The sequence below is a fragment of the Typopeltis vanoorti genome, chromosome 9 (assembly GCF_054136105.1).
Source record: "Typopeltis vanoorti isolate ZY-2024b chromosome 9, IOZ_Tvanoo_1.0, whole genome shotgun sequence".
Lineage (NCBI taxonomy): Eukaryota > Metazoa > Arthropoda > Arachnida > Uropygi > Thelyphonidae > Typopeltis > Typopeltis vanoorti.
In genome coordinates, this window is record NC_143557.1 from 19,379,307 (window position 1) to 19,398,361 (window position 19,055).

General features: G+C 35.4%; 1 protein-coding gene across 4 annotated transcripts in view; it reads right to left on the reverse strand.

The window, feature by feature from the left end:
* Window positions 1-19,055, reverse strand: part of LOC150102911 (DNA-directed RNA polymerase III subunit RPC5-like) — a 459,314-nt gene that overhangs the window by 55,854 nt on the left and 384,405 nt on the right. The window contains exon 15 of one of the 4 annotated variants that reach the window (XM_090397867.1): window positions 2,875-2,974. The exons of the other annotated variants lie outside the window; for them this stretch is intronic. Within the exon in view, the coding sequence (XP_090253993.1) occupies window positions 2,942-2,974 (33 nt within the window). The 3' untranslated portion in view covers window positions 2,875-2,941. Of the gene's footprint in view, window positions 1-2,874; window positions 2,975-19,055 lie in introns of those variants that run through there. 4 annotated transcript variants of the gene reach the window in all.

The following is a 19,055-nucleotide window of genomic DNA, read 5'->3' on the forward strand; positions in this document are numbered from 1 at the left end:
ACAAATGCTGTGATTATAACCATCACAACCAACAGTATAAAGGAAACAAATCAGCTCCTATACAGCACAACCTATATCATTACAGTGAAGCTTGGTTGCAAATTGCAAAAGCCGAGGATGAAGCAATTTGCACCATGGAAAATTCAGTTGGAATAAAAAGACAACAAACTTTGAGCTGATCTGAGCAACTTAAAGAGTTAAAGAAGGATGGCTTAAAAATAATAGCATCAAAAACAAACTCATAAATACATAAAATTTGGCCAACAAAACAATTGCTGAAATTACTAGAGTAAAGCAAAGAATTATAGTAGTTGCACAGAAAATTAAAAGATATGAAACAAGAATAAAATATGCAACTTCAACTGAAGCAACATCATTTTTTTCAGTCTCTCAAGAGAAATACAAATGCAAACAATCATTCACTAGAAAAAGAAGCACTCAAATTTTGGAAGTCAGTCTGGGATAATCCTATTGAACATAATAAAGATGCCTCATGGATTAAAGAAATAGAATCAGAAATGAAACCAAAAAAAATGCAAAATGTCATATCACTAAAGAAATGGTCAGTGCACAAGCCAGAAAATTAAAAAACGGGAGCGGACCTGACAAAAACGCACTACATGGATTTTGGTTAAAGCATATAACCAGTCTACATGATCGAATGGCAGAACAATTTAATTATTTCTTGCAGTCAGGCTCAGTGGAAGGCTAGATGATATCTGGGTGTACTTTTTTCTTCATGAAAGATAGGGAGGGTGCAGACAAAAGTACCTATTGTCCAATAACTATGCCTAACAACTATGCTTAAGCTGTTTACTGCAATCATACAAAATTCCATATACCACTACTTATCAGATAATCAGATTTATCTGATTGAACAAAAAGGCAATTTTCAAAAATGTAAGGAACAAAAGACCAGATTCTTATTAATAAACTGATCTCAGAAATTCAAAAAGATGAAAAACTAACTTAAACATGGCAAGGAGAGACTATAAGAAAGCATTTGATTCCCTTCCACACTCCTGAATCCTAAAATCAGTACAAATATTTGGAATTTGCAAAAAAAACATACATTCATTTCCGGCTGCTGCTATGAAATCATGGAAAACAACTTTAATAGTCAATAACAAACGATTCGGAGATATTAGTAATAAAAGTGGAATTTTCCAAGGTGAATCCTTGTCACCATTGCTCTTCAACATTTCCTTGACACCTTTGTCAATGATTTTGAAGAAAACAAAACTTCAATATGAAATTCCTAAATATAATATTAAAATTTTCCATCTGTTGTACATGGATGACTTGAAGTTATATGGAAAATTGACAAATAGACTCTTTATTGAACATAGTTTGTATTTTCAGTCAGGACATCAAAATGGAATTTAGTTTAGATAAATGTGCAATTTTATCTATTAAACAAGGAAAAATTAATGATACTAGCAATTTTAATTTTGATCAAGAGAAATATATAAAAGCAATTTCAGCTAATGAACACTATAAATACCTAGGAATATTAGAAGCTAGTGATATTCTCCATTCAAAAGTTAAACAACAGGCAGCAGCAGAATATATTGAAATTTTCAGAATATTAGAAATATTCTGAAAACAAAACTCCATGGATTAAACATAATTACAGCAATGAACTCTTGGGCTATACCAGTGATCCGATATGCAGCTGGCATAACAGATTGGACAAAAGAAGACCTGGACAAATTGGACTGCAAAACTAGAAAATTAATGACTATGCATCATGCATTACAACCACGAAGTGTTGACAGACTGTACCTACCAAGAAAAATAGGTGGATGGGGTGTGCTGCAAGTGAGAAGAAATTAGATTAAAAAAATAACATCAACGATATCTCTAAACAAATGCTTCAAGCCATTTCACAAGAGGCTTGAAGGAGGCTAAAACTAATATGAAACAAATCTGATTACAAAAAAGAACAGCAAAATAACCAATATGTGTATAGTAAAATCATCCCTTGTATGGCTAATTTCTTCAAGATACTGAGGAAAAATTGATGTGACCAACGTAGCAATGGCTACAATATGGATATATTGTAGCCATTGCTACGACAAGAAGGATTTATTCTAGTCACGCAAGAACTATTACAAACTAATGCAATCAAAGCAAAATTTTTGAACATCAATAATTTTATTCTAGTCACTCAAGAACATTACAAACTAATGCAATCAAAGCAAAATTTTTGAACATCAATAATAACAGCAAATGCAGATTATGCAATTAGAAAGATGAACTGTGGAACATCTAATCAGTGCCTACAGCAAGATAGCTCAAACTGATTATAAATACTGCCATGATCAAGTTGGCCAAAATAATTCATTTGGACGTACGCAAAAAAATATGGCTTTCCTACTTCTAATAACTTGTGGCAACATAAAATAGAGACAGTACTGGAAACCAAAACAGCAAAAATTTTCTGGAACTTTAGAATACAAACTGATCAGCATTTGAAACACAATAGACATGACAACATAATTATTGAACATTGACAGGTTTGGATCACTGTACCAACGATAACAACAAAGAACTAGGAAAAAAAATACTAAATATTGAGATCTGGCAATCAAAGTCGGCCAGCTGTGGTTTAAACACACCAAAGTCATCCAACTATTTACAAGAATTAAACATCAACGAAGTGAACACATATGATCTACAAAAAACGGTATTACTTGAAACAGTCCATATTTTATGATACTACCTGACAGACTATTATTAGATTCTTGGGTAGAATCTGAATTGCTCTGTATCACCAGTCATATTGTTGTTTGAATGATATCCTATTTTGACTGTGTATCAATAATGTGAATAAAATAATAATAATAAAAGTCTTACTGAGTATGTTATTGCTGACAGTGAAATCTCCACACTAATTCCAAGAGTACAGATGACATTTGGAACAAGAAGTGATCACCATTTAGTTTTGGGTGAGATAAAATTGAATATCATACTGAAAAGAAAAATGTTTGAAGAGAATCACATTTGAGTAGCATTCAGAGCATTCAAAAACACACACAACTATAAAAATAGCACTGAAGAAAAAAAAATTACAGTTGCAAACAAAAACCAAACCATGGAGACTCAATAGAAAACTCTGGAGAAAACACTGAGTAAGAATCATTATTATCGTCACTACAAAGATATAACAATCTCAACTTGATAGTGGACTCAACAGGTTAATGATGCAGTCCTGAAAAGAAGAAAGTACAGTTGACCCTTGAAGAATGCGGGTTTGAACTGTGCGGTTCCACTTACATACAGTTTTTTTTTTTTTTGTGAATAAATATATTGGAATTTTTTTACAGATTTGCGACAATTTAAAAGCTCTCGCAGATGAACCAAATAGCCTAAATATATCTAAAAATATTAAGAAAAAGTTAGGTATGTCACGAATGCATAAAATATATGTTAGCACTAGTCTATTTTATCATTTACTAGCATAAAGAATACACAAGTCAAGAGAAATGTAAACAAACGTAAAGTTGCAGTATTAAATCATAGCTGCATAAAATTAACTGTTATTAAATAGGTAAATTAATTGGCATAAATATAAAAATTTTATAAGGATTCATTGATTACTGTATAGGCTAGGCTACCACGAAGCAATCATATTGCTGTTTCTTTGTCATCAATGAACAAATCATTATACCTGTAAATAAATATGAATTTCTTTTACACATTATCATTTCATTTCTGATGTCTAGTATTAGTAACATGTAAAACATCTACAGTGTTTTGTATCTATTAAGACAATATTGATATGTGACAGACATACGGTTCATCTTGTAAACCAGACGTAAACTTACGGTATCGATAAATACAGTGATCAATATACGTGTACATTTACAGTACTGTAAATGTACACGTAAATTTGGAAATCAGAAAATTTGGAAATCATCCAATATAAAAACGAACTTAAAGGTTCAAATTTTTAACTCAGAACTGTTAAATCTGTATTACTTTATGGAAGTGAATCATGGAAATTAACCAAACAACAAGAAAATAAAATAGTTGCTTTCCAAACAAAATGTCTTCTCAGAATTCTCAAAATTTACTGGCCAAATAAATTCTCAAATATTGAAATTTACAACAAAACCAAACCCATTACAATAGAGTTAAAGAAACACAGATGGACATGGATAGGCCATGTATTGAGAATGCCAACATCAGAACACACAAGAATAGCATTGACATGGATGCCTGATGGTAATCCAAGAACGAAACAAACTAGGATGGTCAAGCTGGGAGAAAGCAAGAGAAGCAGCACTGGACTGAAGAGGATGGCACGTTAAACTCATGGCCTCATGCACCTTATAGGTGTAAAGAGCAATAAGTCAAGTAAGTCAGTCTTACCATTGGCGGCCAGTAAAAATTTTAAGTGGGGGTGCTGCATATATAAAATAAATTATTTTCTCAGTAACCAATTTATTAATAAATAAATTTACATATTAAAAATTGCTTTATTAAAAATATTTCACCCTCACCATGAACACACACCAATAATAAAAGTTTCGTATCTCACAGAAATAACGCTCGCATCCATACAATTTATATGTAGTGACACTCCCCAAACGAGCACTGTCGGATTCACTTATGTGCAATGACAAGTGCAAATGAATATTGGCGAATCTAGCTGCAATTGGCCAAACGTGATAATTCCGACACTGCATTAGATCGCAGTGCATTTGTTTTGTGTAATGATAATTGAAAAAATATAATTCTTTTCATACTTTCAACAGTGACACTCATCATAATTCAGCCTTGTATCTATAATAAATAAATAACTATATATTTTTTAACAGAATAAAATAATATTTACAAAAAATAGTTCACCCTCACCACGAATACGCACCAATAATAAAAGTTTCACATCTCTCAGAAATAGCACGTAACAAGTGAATCTGACACTGCTCAAACGAGCAGTATCAGATTCACTTGTTACATGCAATGACAAGCGCTAATGAATATCGGTGAGTCAAGCTGCAATTGCCCGAACGTGATAATTCAGACATTGCATTAGATCGCAGTGCATTCGTTTTATAATCTAAAGCATTAATCGAACAATTCCAATTATTAATTATTCAATCGATGTCGAAACATAAGCTGCAACCTTTAACATGTTGTATTGCATTTATATAATGTCGTAAGCATTGTTATTATTTACAAACACAAGCAAAATTTAATTTTTTCATTTTTTCCTTGTGGGTGCTGCATTGTTGCAGTGTTTATGTACAAGCCGTGACTGATTCTTACAATAAAGTAAGCTAGAGAAAAGAACATGTTATTAAAGAAAATCATAAGGAAGTGAATATACGTGTACATTTACAGTACTGTAAATGTACACGTATATTGATCACTGTATTTATCGATACCGTAAGTTTACGTCTGGTTTACATGCGCAGCAAGATTTTTTTTATTTTTATTGCAATGTCTTCGTTGGTACCACCTTCTGTGTTGACAGTTGCTCTGAGGTAATTAAAAGTGTTTGTCCATTCTAGTTGATTTCCATTTATAAAGATTGGGTCATTCTTTTTACTGCTGATTTTTAATATTTTGGTTTTCTTCTCATGTGTAAGCCTATTTGTTTAGCAGTTTCCTCTAACTTTGCTGTCTTAATTTTCATGTCTTCAAATCTAGATGATAGTAGTACAATGTCGTCAGCATAGTCCAAATCTTCTAATGTGGTGTCAATGTTCCATCTTATTCCAGTTTTTATCAGGGTATGCCACATTATCCAATCTATGACAATGATGAAAAACATTCCAGACATGACACAACCTTGCTTAACACCAGTTTTGATGTAAAAACTTTCGGAAGCTGTTCCATTTAATATAATTTGTCCTTTATTTCCATCATACAAATCTTTTATAATATTTATTTTGTCAGGAAATCCATAAATTTTCAGGATATTCCATAGGCATTCTCAGTCTATGCTGTCAAAAGCTTTGGCAAAATCAATAAAACTGAGATGCATAGTTGAATTTAGTTCAACACTCTGTTCAATTATGTTTCCAAGAATAAAAATTTGATTCATTGTGCTTCTTCCATTTCTAAAGCCTGATTGTTCTATTCTCAGAATTTTCTCGATTCTATTTTTTATTCTGCTTATTATGATTCTAGTGAAGATCTTTGATGGTACTGACAATAGGCTGATTTCTCTCCAATTGGTGCATTCTGTAAGATAATCATTTTTTGGAATTTTGACTATTTGTGATTCTTTCCAGGTACTCGGAACCTTCGCAGATGTCCATATGATATTAAACAGTTTATACAGTGCAGTTTCTGATGTTTTTAGGTCAGCTTTGAGCAGCTCAGCACTAATGTTATCATTTCCACTTGCTTTTCTATTCTTTTGGATCTTGACTGCTTACATGATTTTTTGCACTGTGATCTCTAACATGTTTACGTGAAATTTGAATTGATTTGGCATCTCTTCGAAAGGGGATTCGATATTTGGATTTATAGAGTCGTGTTTAACATTTAATAATTCTTCAAAGTGCTCTTTCCATCTTTTGGACTTCTTGAGTTAGTAGTTGACTTTTTATCTTTAACCCCACATTCTTTCATTTGATAGGTTCCTCCAAGTTGTCTTATAATTTTATAAACTTCTCCAAGATTTCCAGTATCATTCGCTCTCTGAGCATCCTCAGCCAACAGCTGATAGTAGTTTTTCTTGTCATTTCTGGCAGAGTGCATTACCATCTTATGTCTTCTTGGTATTGCTTCTGATATTCTCCACGTAATCTTTCTGATTTGCAGTTGTTTATTTTCTCTTTTATCTTCTTCCTTTCTTCAATTAGTTTTAATGTCTTTCCTGTAATCCATTCTTTGTGTGACTTCCCACTTGTCACTCCCAAAATATCTTTTGCAGTTTTATTGAAGGTTTCTTTACACCTTTTCCAGTTGGCTTCAATCTTATTTTCCTCATAATTTTCATTTTATTCTTCCAAAACTGAGTCTATTCTTCAGTTCATTGGTAAATTTCTCTTTTATTTTCTTTTCCTTCAGTTTATCAATGTTATATTTAATTTTCTTATTCTTTTTCTAGTTTTGAATTTCTTGCTAGCTTTAATTTAATTGTTGCGGTTAGCAGAAAATGGTCTGAAGCTAAATCAGCTCCTGTTTTAACCCTTACATCTTGTAATGTCCTCTTGAAAGTATTACATATAGCAATGTGATCGATCTGGTTTTTTGTTTTTCCATCATGTTAGTTTGTGAATTTCCTTATGTTTAAAGATTCTACCTCCTATTGTGAGGTTATTTAATTCACAGAAGGATGTAAAATGTTCTCCATTTTCATTTTGCTCACCTCGCTTCGTTTCCTATAACACGTTCATCCTCCATCTTTCTTTTCCCTACTTTAGCATTCATGTCTCCCATCAAAATTAACAAGTCGTGTTTAAGGACTTTATCAATCACTTTTTGGAGTTGTTGATAGAATTGTGCTTTCTCCATTTCTTCGGCATCATTTGTGGGTGCATATACTTGTACGATGGTCAATTTCATGAACCTGGAGAAAAATCTAACTTTAATTATTCGGTTATTTATGGGCTCCATTCCATCAGACTTTTCCTTGCTTTCTCACTTACAATCACTGCAACTCCTTTCTCACGTCTTTCATCATCTCCCGAAAACAATATGCAATATTTGTCAGTTGTTTCAGCAATTCCTAAGATATCGAAACCGTATTTACTCATCTGATCGACTATCTGCCTAGTTTTTCCTATTTGGTACATCATGCGAACGTTCCATGTTCCAATTTTAAGTTTAATTTTTGGGTGAGTGATTGACTTCATCTGCAAGTAAGGTTCCATGAGGCTTTGTCCCACCTGCATCATAAGATGTTGGCTCCCCCTCTAAAGTCCTGTAAATATTCATCTACTGGGAGACCACAGGTAGTAGCACTCTGCCCCAAGGGATTTCTTGCTTCACTCGTGGTTTCTGTAATCATGTTTTTTTTTTTATGAGAATGGGTGATTAGCACGTCGCTCAACCTTCCTCTTTTAACCGGGCTCAGGACCGGCACAGGGACGAGCATACGCTCTACCTATGGCAGAGTTGCCACTGGTAAGAATATAGTATATAATACATACATACCATACAAAACGTGCTAATCGACTGTTTATGTTATTGGTAAGGTTTCCGGTCAACTACAACATTAATAGTAGACTATTAACGCAGTGGTGTAGCTAGAGATTTTGCCGTCCAGGACGGTCCTCAAAAATACTACAAAAAGTCAAAATGATGTACAAGAAAATAAATTAAAACACCCTATTTATTTTTTAAGTGAAACTTTAATTTCAACATTCTAAAATGTTATTTTTCTTGCTTTTCTGTAGCAAAATCGTTGATGACATTGGCGAAGTCTATTTCATAGTAATGTAGGTAATTCTTAATCAATTTTATTTAGAAAAACTCCTCACACAAATAGCAACAGTTACAGCAATTGTGAGGAAAATTCGCAACAGTATTACAATATTTGGAAATGAGTTCTTGAGACTGTATTTTAGAATTAACTGCAAAAGTTCAAAAAGGTTCAAAGTGCTGCCCGGGGTGGACCATCCCCTCCGCACCCCCCCCTAGCTACACCTTTGATTAAAGGTTAAGTTTCGGGAGAGTCAAAAGTTATATGTGGATTTTCGAACAACGCAGGGGTCGGTGCCCATAACTGCTGCACTGTTCAAGGGTCAACTGTATATCCTTCTAGCAGGTAAGTCAGAAAATGTCCTGAAGAAAATTGAGATAAATATAAAAACTAATCTAGGAGTAAAAATAAGTAAACAAAATTCATGCATAAATGTCAGTAAGAATTATCATATTAAACTTCAAAATTCTTCATACACGTAAACTCAAGGATTTTAGAGGGTGCTATATCAAGCTACATGATTCAGTCATGTTTTACTAACTAAATATTAACCGTTTTACTCCAGATTAAAGAGTTCTTTAATTTCCTCCCCTTAAAAATTGATTTTCTTCAATCTCACTCTCCTAACAGCAAAATCATCCTCCTAGGACATTTTAATGTCCATAACACCAACTAGCTTTCCTCCTCCAGTAATATGGAGGAGGAGGAGGAAAGCCAGAATACTGGCTCCCCAAATACCCTGGATCTTTTCCTTACCAATGACCCTTTCAAACACGCAGTGAATGTAGTGAGCCCCATGTGTAATTCTGACCACAATCTAGTGCTCATGCAACAACACTTACACAGTCACTCCCACACAAGAGTAGTTTGGCATTATAACAGTGCTAAGTGGGACAGCCTCCAAAACTACTATGCTTCATTCCCATGATTGGACTATTGGTTCCGGTCTTCCAATCTGAACCTATGCATCAAATGAGTCACCAAAGTAATCCTCACTGGTATGGAAACATACATTCCAGACACCTCTCTGAACTGCCAGCCTCTAACTAAACCCTGGTTCTCTAACAGATGTGCCAAGGCTGTATAAATGAAAAATCAAGCATACCACAACTAGCTCAAAAACAAAAACTCAATTCTCCTTCAATGCTTATACTGAAGCCTGAAACAGATGCAAGAAAACTGACAATGCTACCAAAACAGAATTTGAATGACAAAAAGCAGGAAACTTGCTCCCCACCCAAATGGCAGCCGTGCCTTTTCATCTCTTGCCAAAGCAATTGGTCATAACTTTTGCCCTACACTATTCCCACCCCTATCATACCAAGATGGCTCTATTGCATCATCACCCACAAAAAAAGCTAATCTCCTAGCTTCACACTTTGTCTCCACTTCACACATAACTGACAATGGCAACTGCCCTCCAATCAATCCAACTGCCCAACATACTATGCCCCCTATATCCTTTTACCAGAAAGAAATCAGAAACCTATTGTCTAAATTAGACACAAAAAAGTCTCTTGATTATGATGGCATTCCTCCAACTGTACTGAAGTCTGTGCCAGAATTGACTCCTTTCCTATGCTGAGTGTACATACTCTCTTACTCCACTGGTAGCTATCCCAAAGCCTGGAAATTGGCAGCATAAAATTTAACCCATTCTTAAGAAGGGCAACAAATCACTGCCATCTATCTACTGCCCTATTTCACTCACCTCAGTCCTATCTAAAGGGATGGAGAAAACCATCAATTCTCAACTCCTACACTACCTTGAAGGCACCCAGCTATTAAGCGTCCACCAGTATGAATTCCATAGCTGCTGATCAACAGGAGATTTACTCTCATATATCACCCATCTTGGGACAAGTGCCATGAAGAAATTTGGCGAATCCCAAGTGGTTGCACTTGATATCTCTAAAGCCTTTGACCGGGTCTTATACAAGGGTTTACTAAGCAAGATGCAACCATTTGGACAGTTTCAGGACTTCTGCAGATGGACTGCCAATTTTCTGTGTGGATGCACACTGTGTGTGATGATAGACTGCTCCCTATCCTCTCACCATCCAACTAACACTGGGGTTCCACAAGGTTCTGTTCTCTCTCACCAATCCTCTTCCTTCTGTATATCAATGACCTACTTCAGTTGACATCCAACCCAATACAGGTAACCCTCATATAACGCGGATGTTAGGTTCCATAGAAATGCCGCGTTATATAAATCGCGTTATGTGAGACTCAGATCACATAGAAAAAGCAGGGTTAGGTTCCAAAATCATTTTTTTTTAAAGATTATATAAACAATGACATATCCAACAAAAAAAATATTTTTATTTAAGTCAGGTAATTCATGTAAATTAAGAAAACATAAACTATGAAACAAATACATAGTATAAAATTATAAAAAAAAAATTATAAAATATTTTATAATAAAATATATAATACGATTATAATACGGTTACAGTTTGTAGACCGTCTTATATTGAAACCACGTTGTTTAAGTACCGCGTTATATGAGGGTTACCTGTACACAGTTTGCAGATGACAGCACATTACACTCCTCCTCCTTATTCGACAAACCCTATTCTACACAACTCACTTCAACCCACAGAACATCAACCACCACTGCCCTTAATGCTAACCTCCAAGCCATTCTCCAATGGGCTCAGATAACCTCGTCAACTTCAGTGCTAGTAAAACCCAGTTCTGTTTTACTAGCATAAAACAGAATTATAAATTGTACATAAACTTCATTGCATATAATGCATAAATGTTTTAGGCAAAATAAAATAAAGTGTATATTTTAATTGTCATCACTCTCTTCAAAACTATCATTTTGTAGATGTTCTTTATTTACCAGTGGCAGGACATCATCATCACTTGAGATCTCTTGGACATCATTTGTATAATTCCCATTGCATACTTAAGCTGATTTAGTTATCAAGAAGTCAGTAATAAGACCTTGCTTACCACTATGCTGTAATTTTTTATTAAGTTCATAATGTGGAGCTAAACAAATATCCAACTGTCTTGTGAATTTTCTGGAGTGCTCCATTGAGAGATCATTATCCATAAAATAACTTTTTTGCCAAGTTCAATCCTTATGCTAATTTCTTTAAACTGAATTCTTTAACTGATTCATTGCAATCAGAATCTTCGGCAGAACTTCCCCGCAATTTGGTTCAACGGCATGTATTAATTGTACCAGTTCCTATTCATTTAAATCTATTTCCCCATCAATTAATTCACTAATTTCGTTTTCAATCATATTGCCATTACTATAAAAATAAATTTTTTTACATGAAAAAAAGAAAAAAAAAAAAAAAAAAAAAAAAAAAAAAACATTACATATTATATGTAACTCACCAGAAAATAAATTGCTCAGCTTGAGATTAACACACTTATGATTTTTAGTGTGCTTTCCTGGCAGAAAACGAAGACAATTTTCAACAATAAACACTTTATATGGTAAACAACTGATATACATGCATGCTAAAGGGTATTTCCCCTAAAGTCGTGCGTTGAAAAATATACGAGAAGTAAAGGGTTACTACAGTTTGTAGAATGTCTTATATCGAAACCACATTGTATAAGTACCGCGTTTAATGAGGGTTACCTGTTCACAGTTTTGCAGATGACAGCACATTGTACTCCTCCCTCTTATTTGAAAAACTCTATTCTACACAACTCACTTTAACCCACAGAACATCAACCACCACTGCCCTTAATTCTGACCTCCAAGACATTCTCCAATGGGCTCAGATAACCTTGTCAACTTCAATGCTAGTAAAACCCAGTTCTGTCTTATTTCTCACAAAAAAGCACCGTTTTCCCCCAGCATTGTTTTTGATAACACTCAAATTCCCAGACAAGATGAGATTTCTCTTCTCAGAATTACCCTGACATCAGGCATCTCCTGGCATAAACACATCATAGCCATTGCATCCTCAACTTGCAAAAAATTAGGATTTCTCTTTCGCTCAAAATGTTACTCCACCTCTGAACAGCTGTCAACTTTATACAAATCACAAATCTGCCCAGCTATTGAATACTGCTCTCACTAAAAGCTCCTTCAAAATGCTCAACTCAATACAGAGGAGAGCAATTAGACTGATAAATGACCCATTACTTACCAACTCACTTTCATGCAGACATTTGGTCTCTGCAATTTGTGTATTCTATAAATATTTCCATGGCAAACATAAATCTGAAATAGCATCAGTAATTCCCACACTCAGTACTAAGCCCATTGGAACACGTACAGCTGCTGCTCAACATCCTTTCACAATACACCTTGAAACACACAGAACAAGTTTCTTTTCCTCCTCCTCAATCCCTGCTACTGCTGTACTGTGGAACAGTCTCCTTGATGTATTTCCCAAGGAATACAATATACAGGCTAAACCAAATGTAAGCAAGTTTCCTCTTTCTGAACCCACTACCCATATACAGTACTAACATACAATAGACTGATCAAGCAACCTCTTGTGTATGAGCCCAACATAAAAAATAAAAATAAATAAATAAAATAAAATAAAATAGGAAGATAAGTCTGATATTTCTCAGAAATACACTTCTAAATGCACCTCAATTTACCTAAATCTTGATCTTCCTGTGTATCTTTTCCTAACAGCCTTGCATCAAATATTTGTTCTACCAACCTTCCTCTCCTAATCTGTTCAAGTGACCATACTACCTTAGATTAGTTGTGATTACATGCTCATGCTGATTCCTAATTTGTTGCTAATTAATATGCTGCTACCATTGATGGCATATGTTTACTCCTTTAACTTTTCACAAATACTCATGTTGGTCTCTAGCTTATGATCAAACCGTAGTCCACTTCTCACATTGATAAGTTAAAACTGGTTTGAATGCCATCTTGTATACTGCTTTTTGACTAATTTCTCTCTTATTCCATATAAAGTTATTCAAATGGTTCCCCACAATATGAGCTTTTCTTATTTTACTTTGCCATTTCATAACTAAAAGTTATGCCTAAATAGCTGAGTTTTACTTGTGCTATAGGTTCTACACTGAGAATGCAGTTAATAATTTCCATGTTCTGATCTACTTTCATAATCTTTTATTTTTTAATGCTGATTTAACATATGTCAAATTTGTTACAGCTGTTATTCAACTTAGTTAAAGAATCCTAAAGGTTTGAATATATTTTTTTGGAGATATAAGATCATTTACATAAAGAAAAAAGCTGAGCTGAATACTTCTAATTTTGATATCAGATATAATGCTACTTTCTTCCATAATGTGATCCATATACTGTAGATAATAAATACGAGTGGAGTTAGTGAGCACCCTTCATTTACACCTAATTTTGCATTAAAACATCCTGAGCCTCCTTCAATTCTAAGTGCTGACTTAAAATTTCAATGTAGACTACATACTGCTTGTATAACATCTCAATTATGCGCATAATGCAAACTGCTTGAACAGATTTTCACTTAGCACACTGTCCTATGTCTTTTCCAGATCCACAAAACTTAAATGCATATCTTTGTTCTAAATCTCAGGAGTTCACTATTTTCCTTAAAATGAAAATCTGGTCTTTTAAATGAAAATCAGGCTTAATTTGGCATGAATTCAGCATGTTCTTCCACATTTTTTTCTTAAAATCTTTTCAAATATGATGCCATAAATCTTTTCTGGAAAATTTTTCCTTAATAGAAAAATTCCTCTGCAATTTTCTGCACATTAGTTTCATTTACCTTTTCATAGATGGATACATTCTGAATGAATACCCCATTCATTCAGAATGGGGTATTCATTCAGGGACTTTCTGACCATACCTTCCTAATTATGTAGTGTTAACTACTGTAAAACTTTTATACCTCCACATCTGATTTTCTGGTGGACTATCATTTTCATTGTGCATCCCAATAGTCGATATATATCTAAATAGTGAATGGAGCAAGGGGGCTTGCAATTTGAGATTTAGCTAACTGAACTGCATTTTTGCATTTTTATTGGCTTAAATCAAAATTAAAATAATGGCACAGCATTTCATGTATGGCACAACAATGAGGGAATTTCATGCCAACAGGGTCATTGCCCAGTTAAATAAGGACTCAGTTGTTTTTGGCTAGGAGTCAGGACAAACATGAAAAGCCAGGCAAATCCCAACTCAAAATCAGCACCATCAACATAAGAAGCATTAACACAAAAGAAACAGACCTAGCAGAAGAATGGATAAATACCTGATCAATATAATAGATGTTAACATAAAAAAGAAGACAAAAAAAAAGGACAAATTCTTTGAAGAAACAAATACAAGATGTTATATTCAGTAGGAATTAATGGTCAGGGAAAAGGAGGAGCAGCTATAGTATTCAATACTAAATATGACAATAATCTTCTTGAACAGTAGGCAATATCAAGTAGAGTGATGTGGACAAATATCCGAATGGGGAACTGGACAATGAGATTTATTTGTGCTTATAGTCCCATAGAAACTAACAAGGAAATGTAGAAATTTTTCAAGGAATAGGGAAGCAGATGACACAAAGAAAAGAGAAATGTTAGTCCTTATTGGAGATCCAAACAGCAGAACAGAAAATGAATCCCACCATACAGAAGTGCTTTGGAAAAATTGGAGAAATGGGCAAGACTAACAGTAATAATAATATGTTGAAAATTTTTTCACTTGGTTATACTATAAATTAAAAATGCCAAGAAATTATATTCTTGTTTAATCCTTTACCCAAGTATAAACAAACAATGCACATGAAGTATCTTCAAGACTGGGTTACTGGTACACAGAGGCTAATCACTGACATCAATTGTCTTAGAATCCCATATATACATTTAGTATGGGTTGGATTTGTGCAAATAGAAAGATAAAAACAGAAAAAACAACTATAATATAGTCATTTTATATATATACAGGGTGTTCGGGATAAATTTGACAGTTTCGTAAGGAAAAAGAAAATCTTCTTTGTATCTATTAAATTTAATGAATTGACAAAAAAACATTACAGGCTGAGTTAATTACAATACTATCAACAAGATTTACTCAAAATAACCACCATTAGCATCGATCACAGCTTCAATTCTGCTTCGGAACCTCGAACAAGCTGATGCTACAGTCTCCCTGGGAAGGGCCGCAAAAACTGTTTTAATTTTATCCATTAACTGGGCTTTTGTATTACTGGAAGTGCGATTGGTGTCTTTTTCAACTGCGCCCCATACAAAATAATCCATGGGGTTAAGGTCTGGGGAGTTTGGAGGCCAAACATTTGGACTGGTGAAGTCGTAGAAATTTTCAGACAACCATTTTTGACTTTTCCCAGAGGTGTGGCAAGGGGCCGAATCCTGCTGCCATACATACGGCCTACCATTGGCTACCCTTGTTATCCAGGGCTTGACTACAGTTAGCAACTCCACGAACAAAGCCCGAATTCCAATGCCAGGGTTCTTCAACACCTGTTCCTGCAGATATGCGAGGAATTCTGCTGTACGAACGCAATCAGATCGTCTGCTAGGGATCTTTCTTCTTGCTACATCCTCGTAGTCACCATTGCAAGTCTCTAGTTCATGCCTGATTGTTTTTACTGTATTCAGGGAGCATTGGGCAGCAGTCGTAATATCCTTATTTTGATGGCGGGCACGAATCATCATGATACAAGTTATTCTCTTCCATGATTCAGGTGGGTTCCAGCTATCCATCCTTTCTGACATCTTGTATATGAACGAAGAAGGGTCCAAACTTTTAAATGAAGAGAAGTGTGTGTTAATACATGTAACTTACGGAAAAATATAATTAATTATAAATATGTCAAATTTATCCCGAACACCCTGTATATAGACATACACGAAAACTAGATACTAAAAATCACAAATTTAAGTTCAGATTGTCTCTAATCCATTGGTCATCATTGTGCCCTTAAAACTCTGAGGTGGGCAGTACTGGATAATATAATTGATGGTTGTCTGTTGATCAGAACCACAGTCACATGTTGGAGATTGAAGCAAGCTCCACTTGTACTGTACATTACATCACGGTAGCACATCTGGAAAAATCAGCAACCAGATACATATTCTCCTGAAATTGAATGGAAAATTTGCTAGCTTATTTCAACAATAAAAAATGGACACCTCATTACAGACCCCACAACAGAGGCACCTGGCTTTGACCTGCTCAGACGTGGGGTCTGTAATGAGGTGTCCATTTTTTATTGTTGAAGTAAGCTAGCAATTTTTCCCTTCAGTTTCAGGAGAATATGTATCTGGTTGCTGATTTTTCCAGATCGGGTTGCAGGACTTTAAGTGAATAGGTGGTAGATTTTGTGGGTCTTCATGGATGGGCAAGTTGCTATTTTCCATACATTTTATTCACTCTCTGTTAACAGCAGCTTTCCTCCTTATGTCTGGTGGTATGATATCAGAGAGTGTTGGTAGCCACTCAACAGGTGTAGGCTTTATGTAACCTATGATAATTCTCATGGTATCATTAAGTTGCACATCAATCTTGCTGACATAGTGACTCCAATATCACACTGGAGCACAGTATTCTGCACAAGAGTACACTAGGGCATGGGCAACAAATTTTAAAGTGTTGGCTCCTGCCCTCCAGCCCGAACAGACAAGCTTCCGGATTATATTATTCCTGGTTTTTAGCTTTTGAGACTTAGGTGTTTCGTAAAAATTAAAGCGAAATCTAAGGATCTAAGTATCCCATCAGTATAATGCATTGCATATACACATCTGAAAGGATGTGCGCTTTGCATTATGCGATACTGAGGCAATAGTAGTGAAGGCTAGGGTTCTATAGGGTTATTGTATATAGCCTCTATTATACAAGTAATCCAGTCATGAAGATACTTCCCAAGCAAACGTTATTTGCTTACACTTTTTTTTTTTTTTTTTAAATGTTGGGCCCATATATGAGAGGTTGGATGGTCAACCTATAATATGTTAGTGCCGTATATAAGTAGTAGGTTAGGAAAGGAGAAACTTGTTTACATTTGATTTAAAAGCCTGTATACTGTATTCCTTGGGAAATACATCAGGAGAAAGACTATTCCACAGTACCACAGTTCCAATGGGCTTAGTACAGAGTGGGGGAATTATTGATTATGTTTCGGATGAACATTTCCCATGGAAATATTTATAGAATATGCAAATTGCAGAGACAAGTGTCTATGTGAAAGTGAAGGGAGCGAGTTGGTGAGAGATGGGTCATTTATCAGTCTAACTGCTCTCCTTTGTATTGAGGCAAGCATTTTGAGGGAGCTTTTAGGAGCCCCAATCCAAATGTGAGAGCAGTATTTGATAGCTGGACAAATGTGTAATTTGTATAATGTTAATAGATGTTTAGAGGTGAAGTAGCGTCTTGAGCGAAAGAGAAAACCTAGTTTTTTCGAAGCTGAGGATGCAATGGTTGTGATGTGTTTATGCCAGGAGAGGCTTGATGTCAGGGTAATTCTGAGAAGAGAAATCTCATCTTGTCTGGGAATTTGAGTGCTATCAAAAACAATGCTGTGGGAAAATGGTTCTCTTTTTTTTGTGAGAAATAAGACAAAACTGGGTTTTACTAGCGTTGAAGTTGACGAGGTTATCTAAGCCCAATGGAGGATGGCTTGGAGGTCAGAATTAAAAGCAGTGGTGGTTGATGTTCTGTGGGGTGAAGTTGTGTAGAGTAGGGTTTGTCAAATGAGAGGGAGGAGTGCAATGTGCTGTCATCTGCAAAACTGTGTATTGGGTTGGATGTCAACTGAAGTAGCTCATTGATATACAGAAGGAAGAGGATTGGTGAGAGAACAGAACCTTGTGGAACCCCTAGCATTAGTTGGATGGTGAGAGGATAGAGCCATCTATCTTCCTGTCTGGACGAACACACATAGTGTTCGTCCAGACAGGAAGCTGGCAAACCATCTGCAAAAGTCCTGAGACAGTCCAATTGATTGCAGCTTGCTTAGTAAACCCTTGTATAAGACCCGGACAAAGGCTTTAGAGATAGCAAGAGCAACTACTTCGGATTCGGTGAATTTCTCCATGGCATTTGTCCAGCGATGGGTGATGTATGAGAGTAGATCTCCTGTTGATCGGCTTCAACAGAATCCGTACTGGTGGTCGCTTAATAGCTGGGTACCTTCAAGGTAGAGTAGGAGTTGAGTGTTGATAGTTTTCTCCATCACTTTAGATTAGGACTGAAGTGAGTGAGATAGGGTGGTAGTTAGATGGCAGTGATTTGTCATCCTTTTTAGGACCAGGCTTTGGGATATATATACCAGTGGAGTAGGGGGTGGGGGGGCAGCGTACAGACAGCACAGGATAGGAGTCAGTTCTGGTGTGCAGACCTTCAGAACAATTGGAGGAATGCCATCAGGGCCAGGAAACTTTTTTGTGTCTAATTTAGACAACAGGTTTATGATCTCTTTTTGGCAAAAAAATATAGGGGGCATTGTATGTTGGGCAGTTGAAATGACTGGAGGGCATTTGCCATTATCAGTTATATGTGCCTTGGAGGCAAAGTGTGAAGCCACTAGGTTAGCTTTTTCTGTGGGTGATGTTGCAATTGAGCCATCTGTGTATGATAGAGGTGGGAATAGTGTAGGGCAAAAGTTATGACCAACTGCCTTGGCAAGAGACCAAAAGGCATGGCTGCCGTTTGGACAGGCTGCAAGCTTCCTGCATTATTGCCCATTCAAATTCT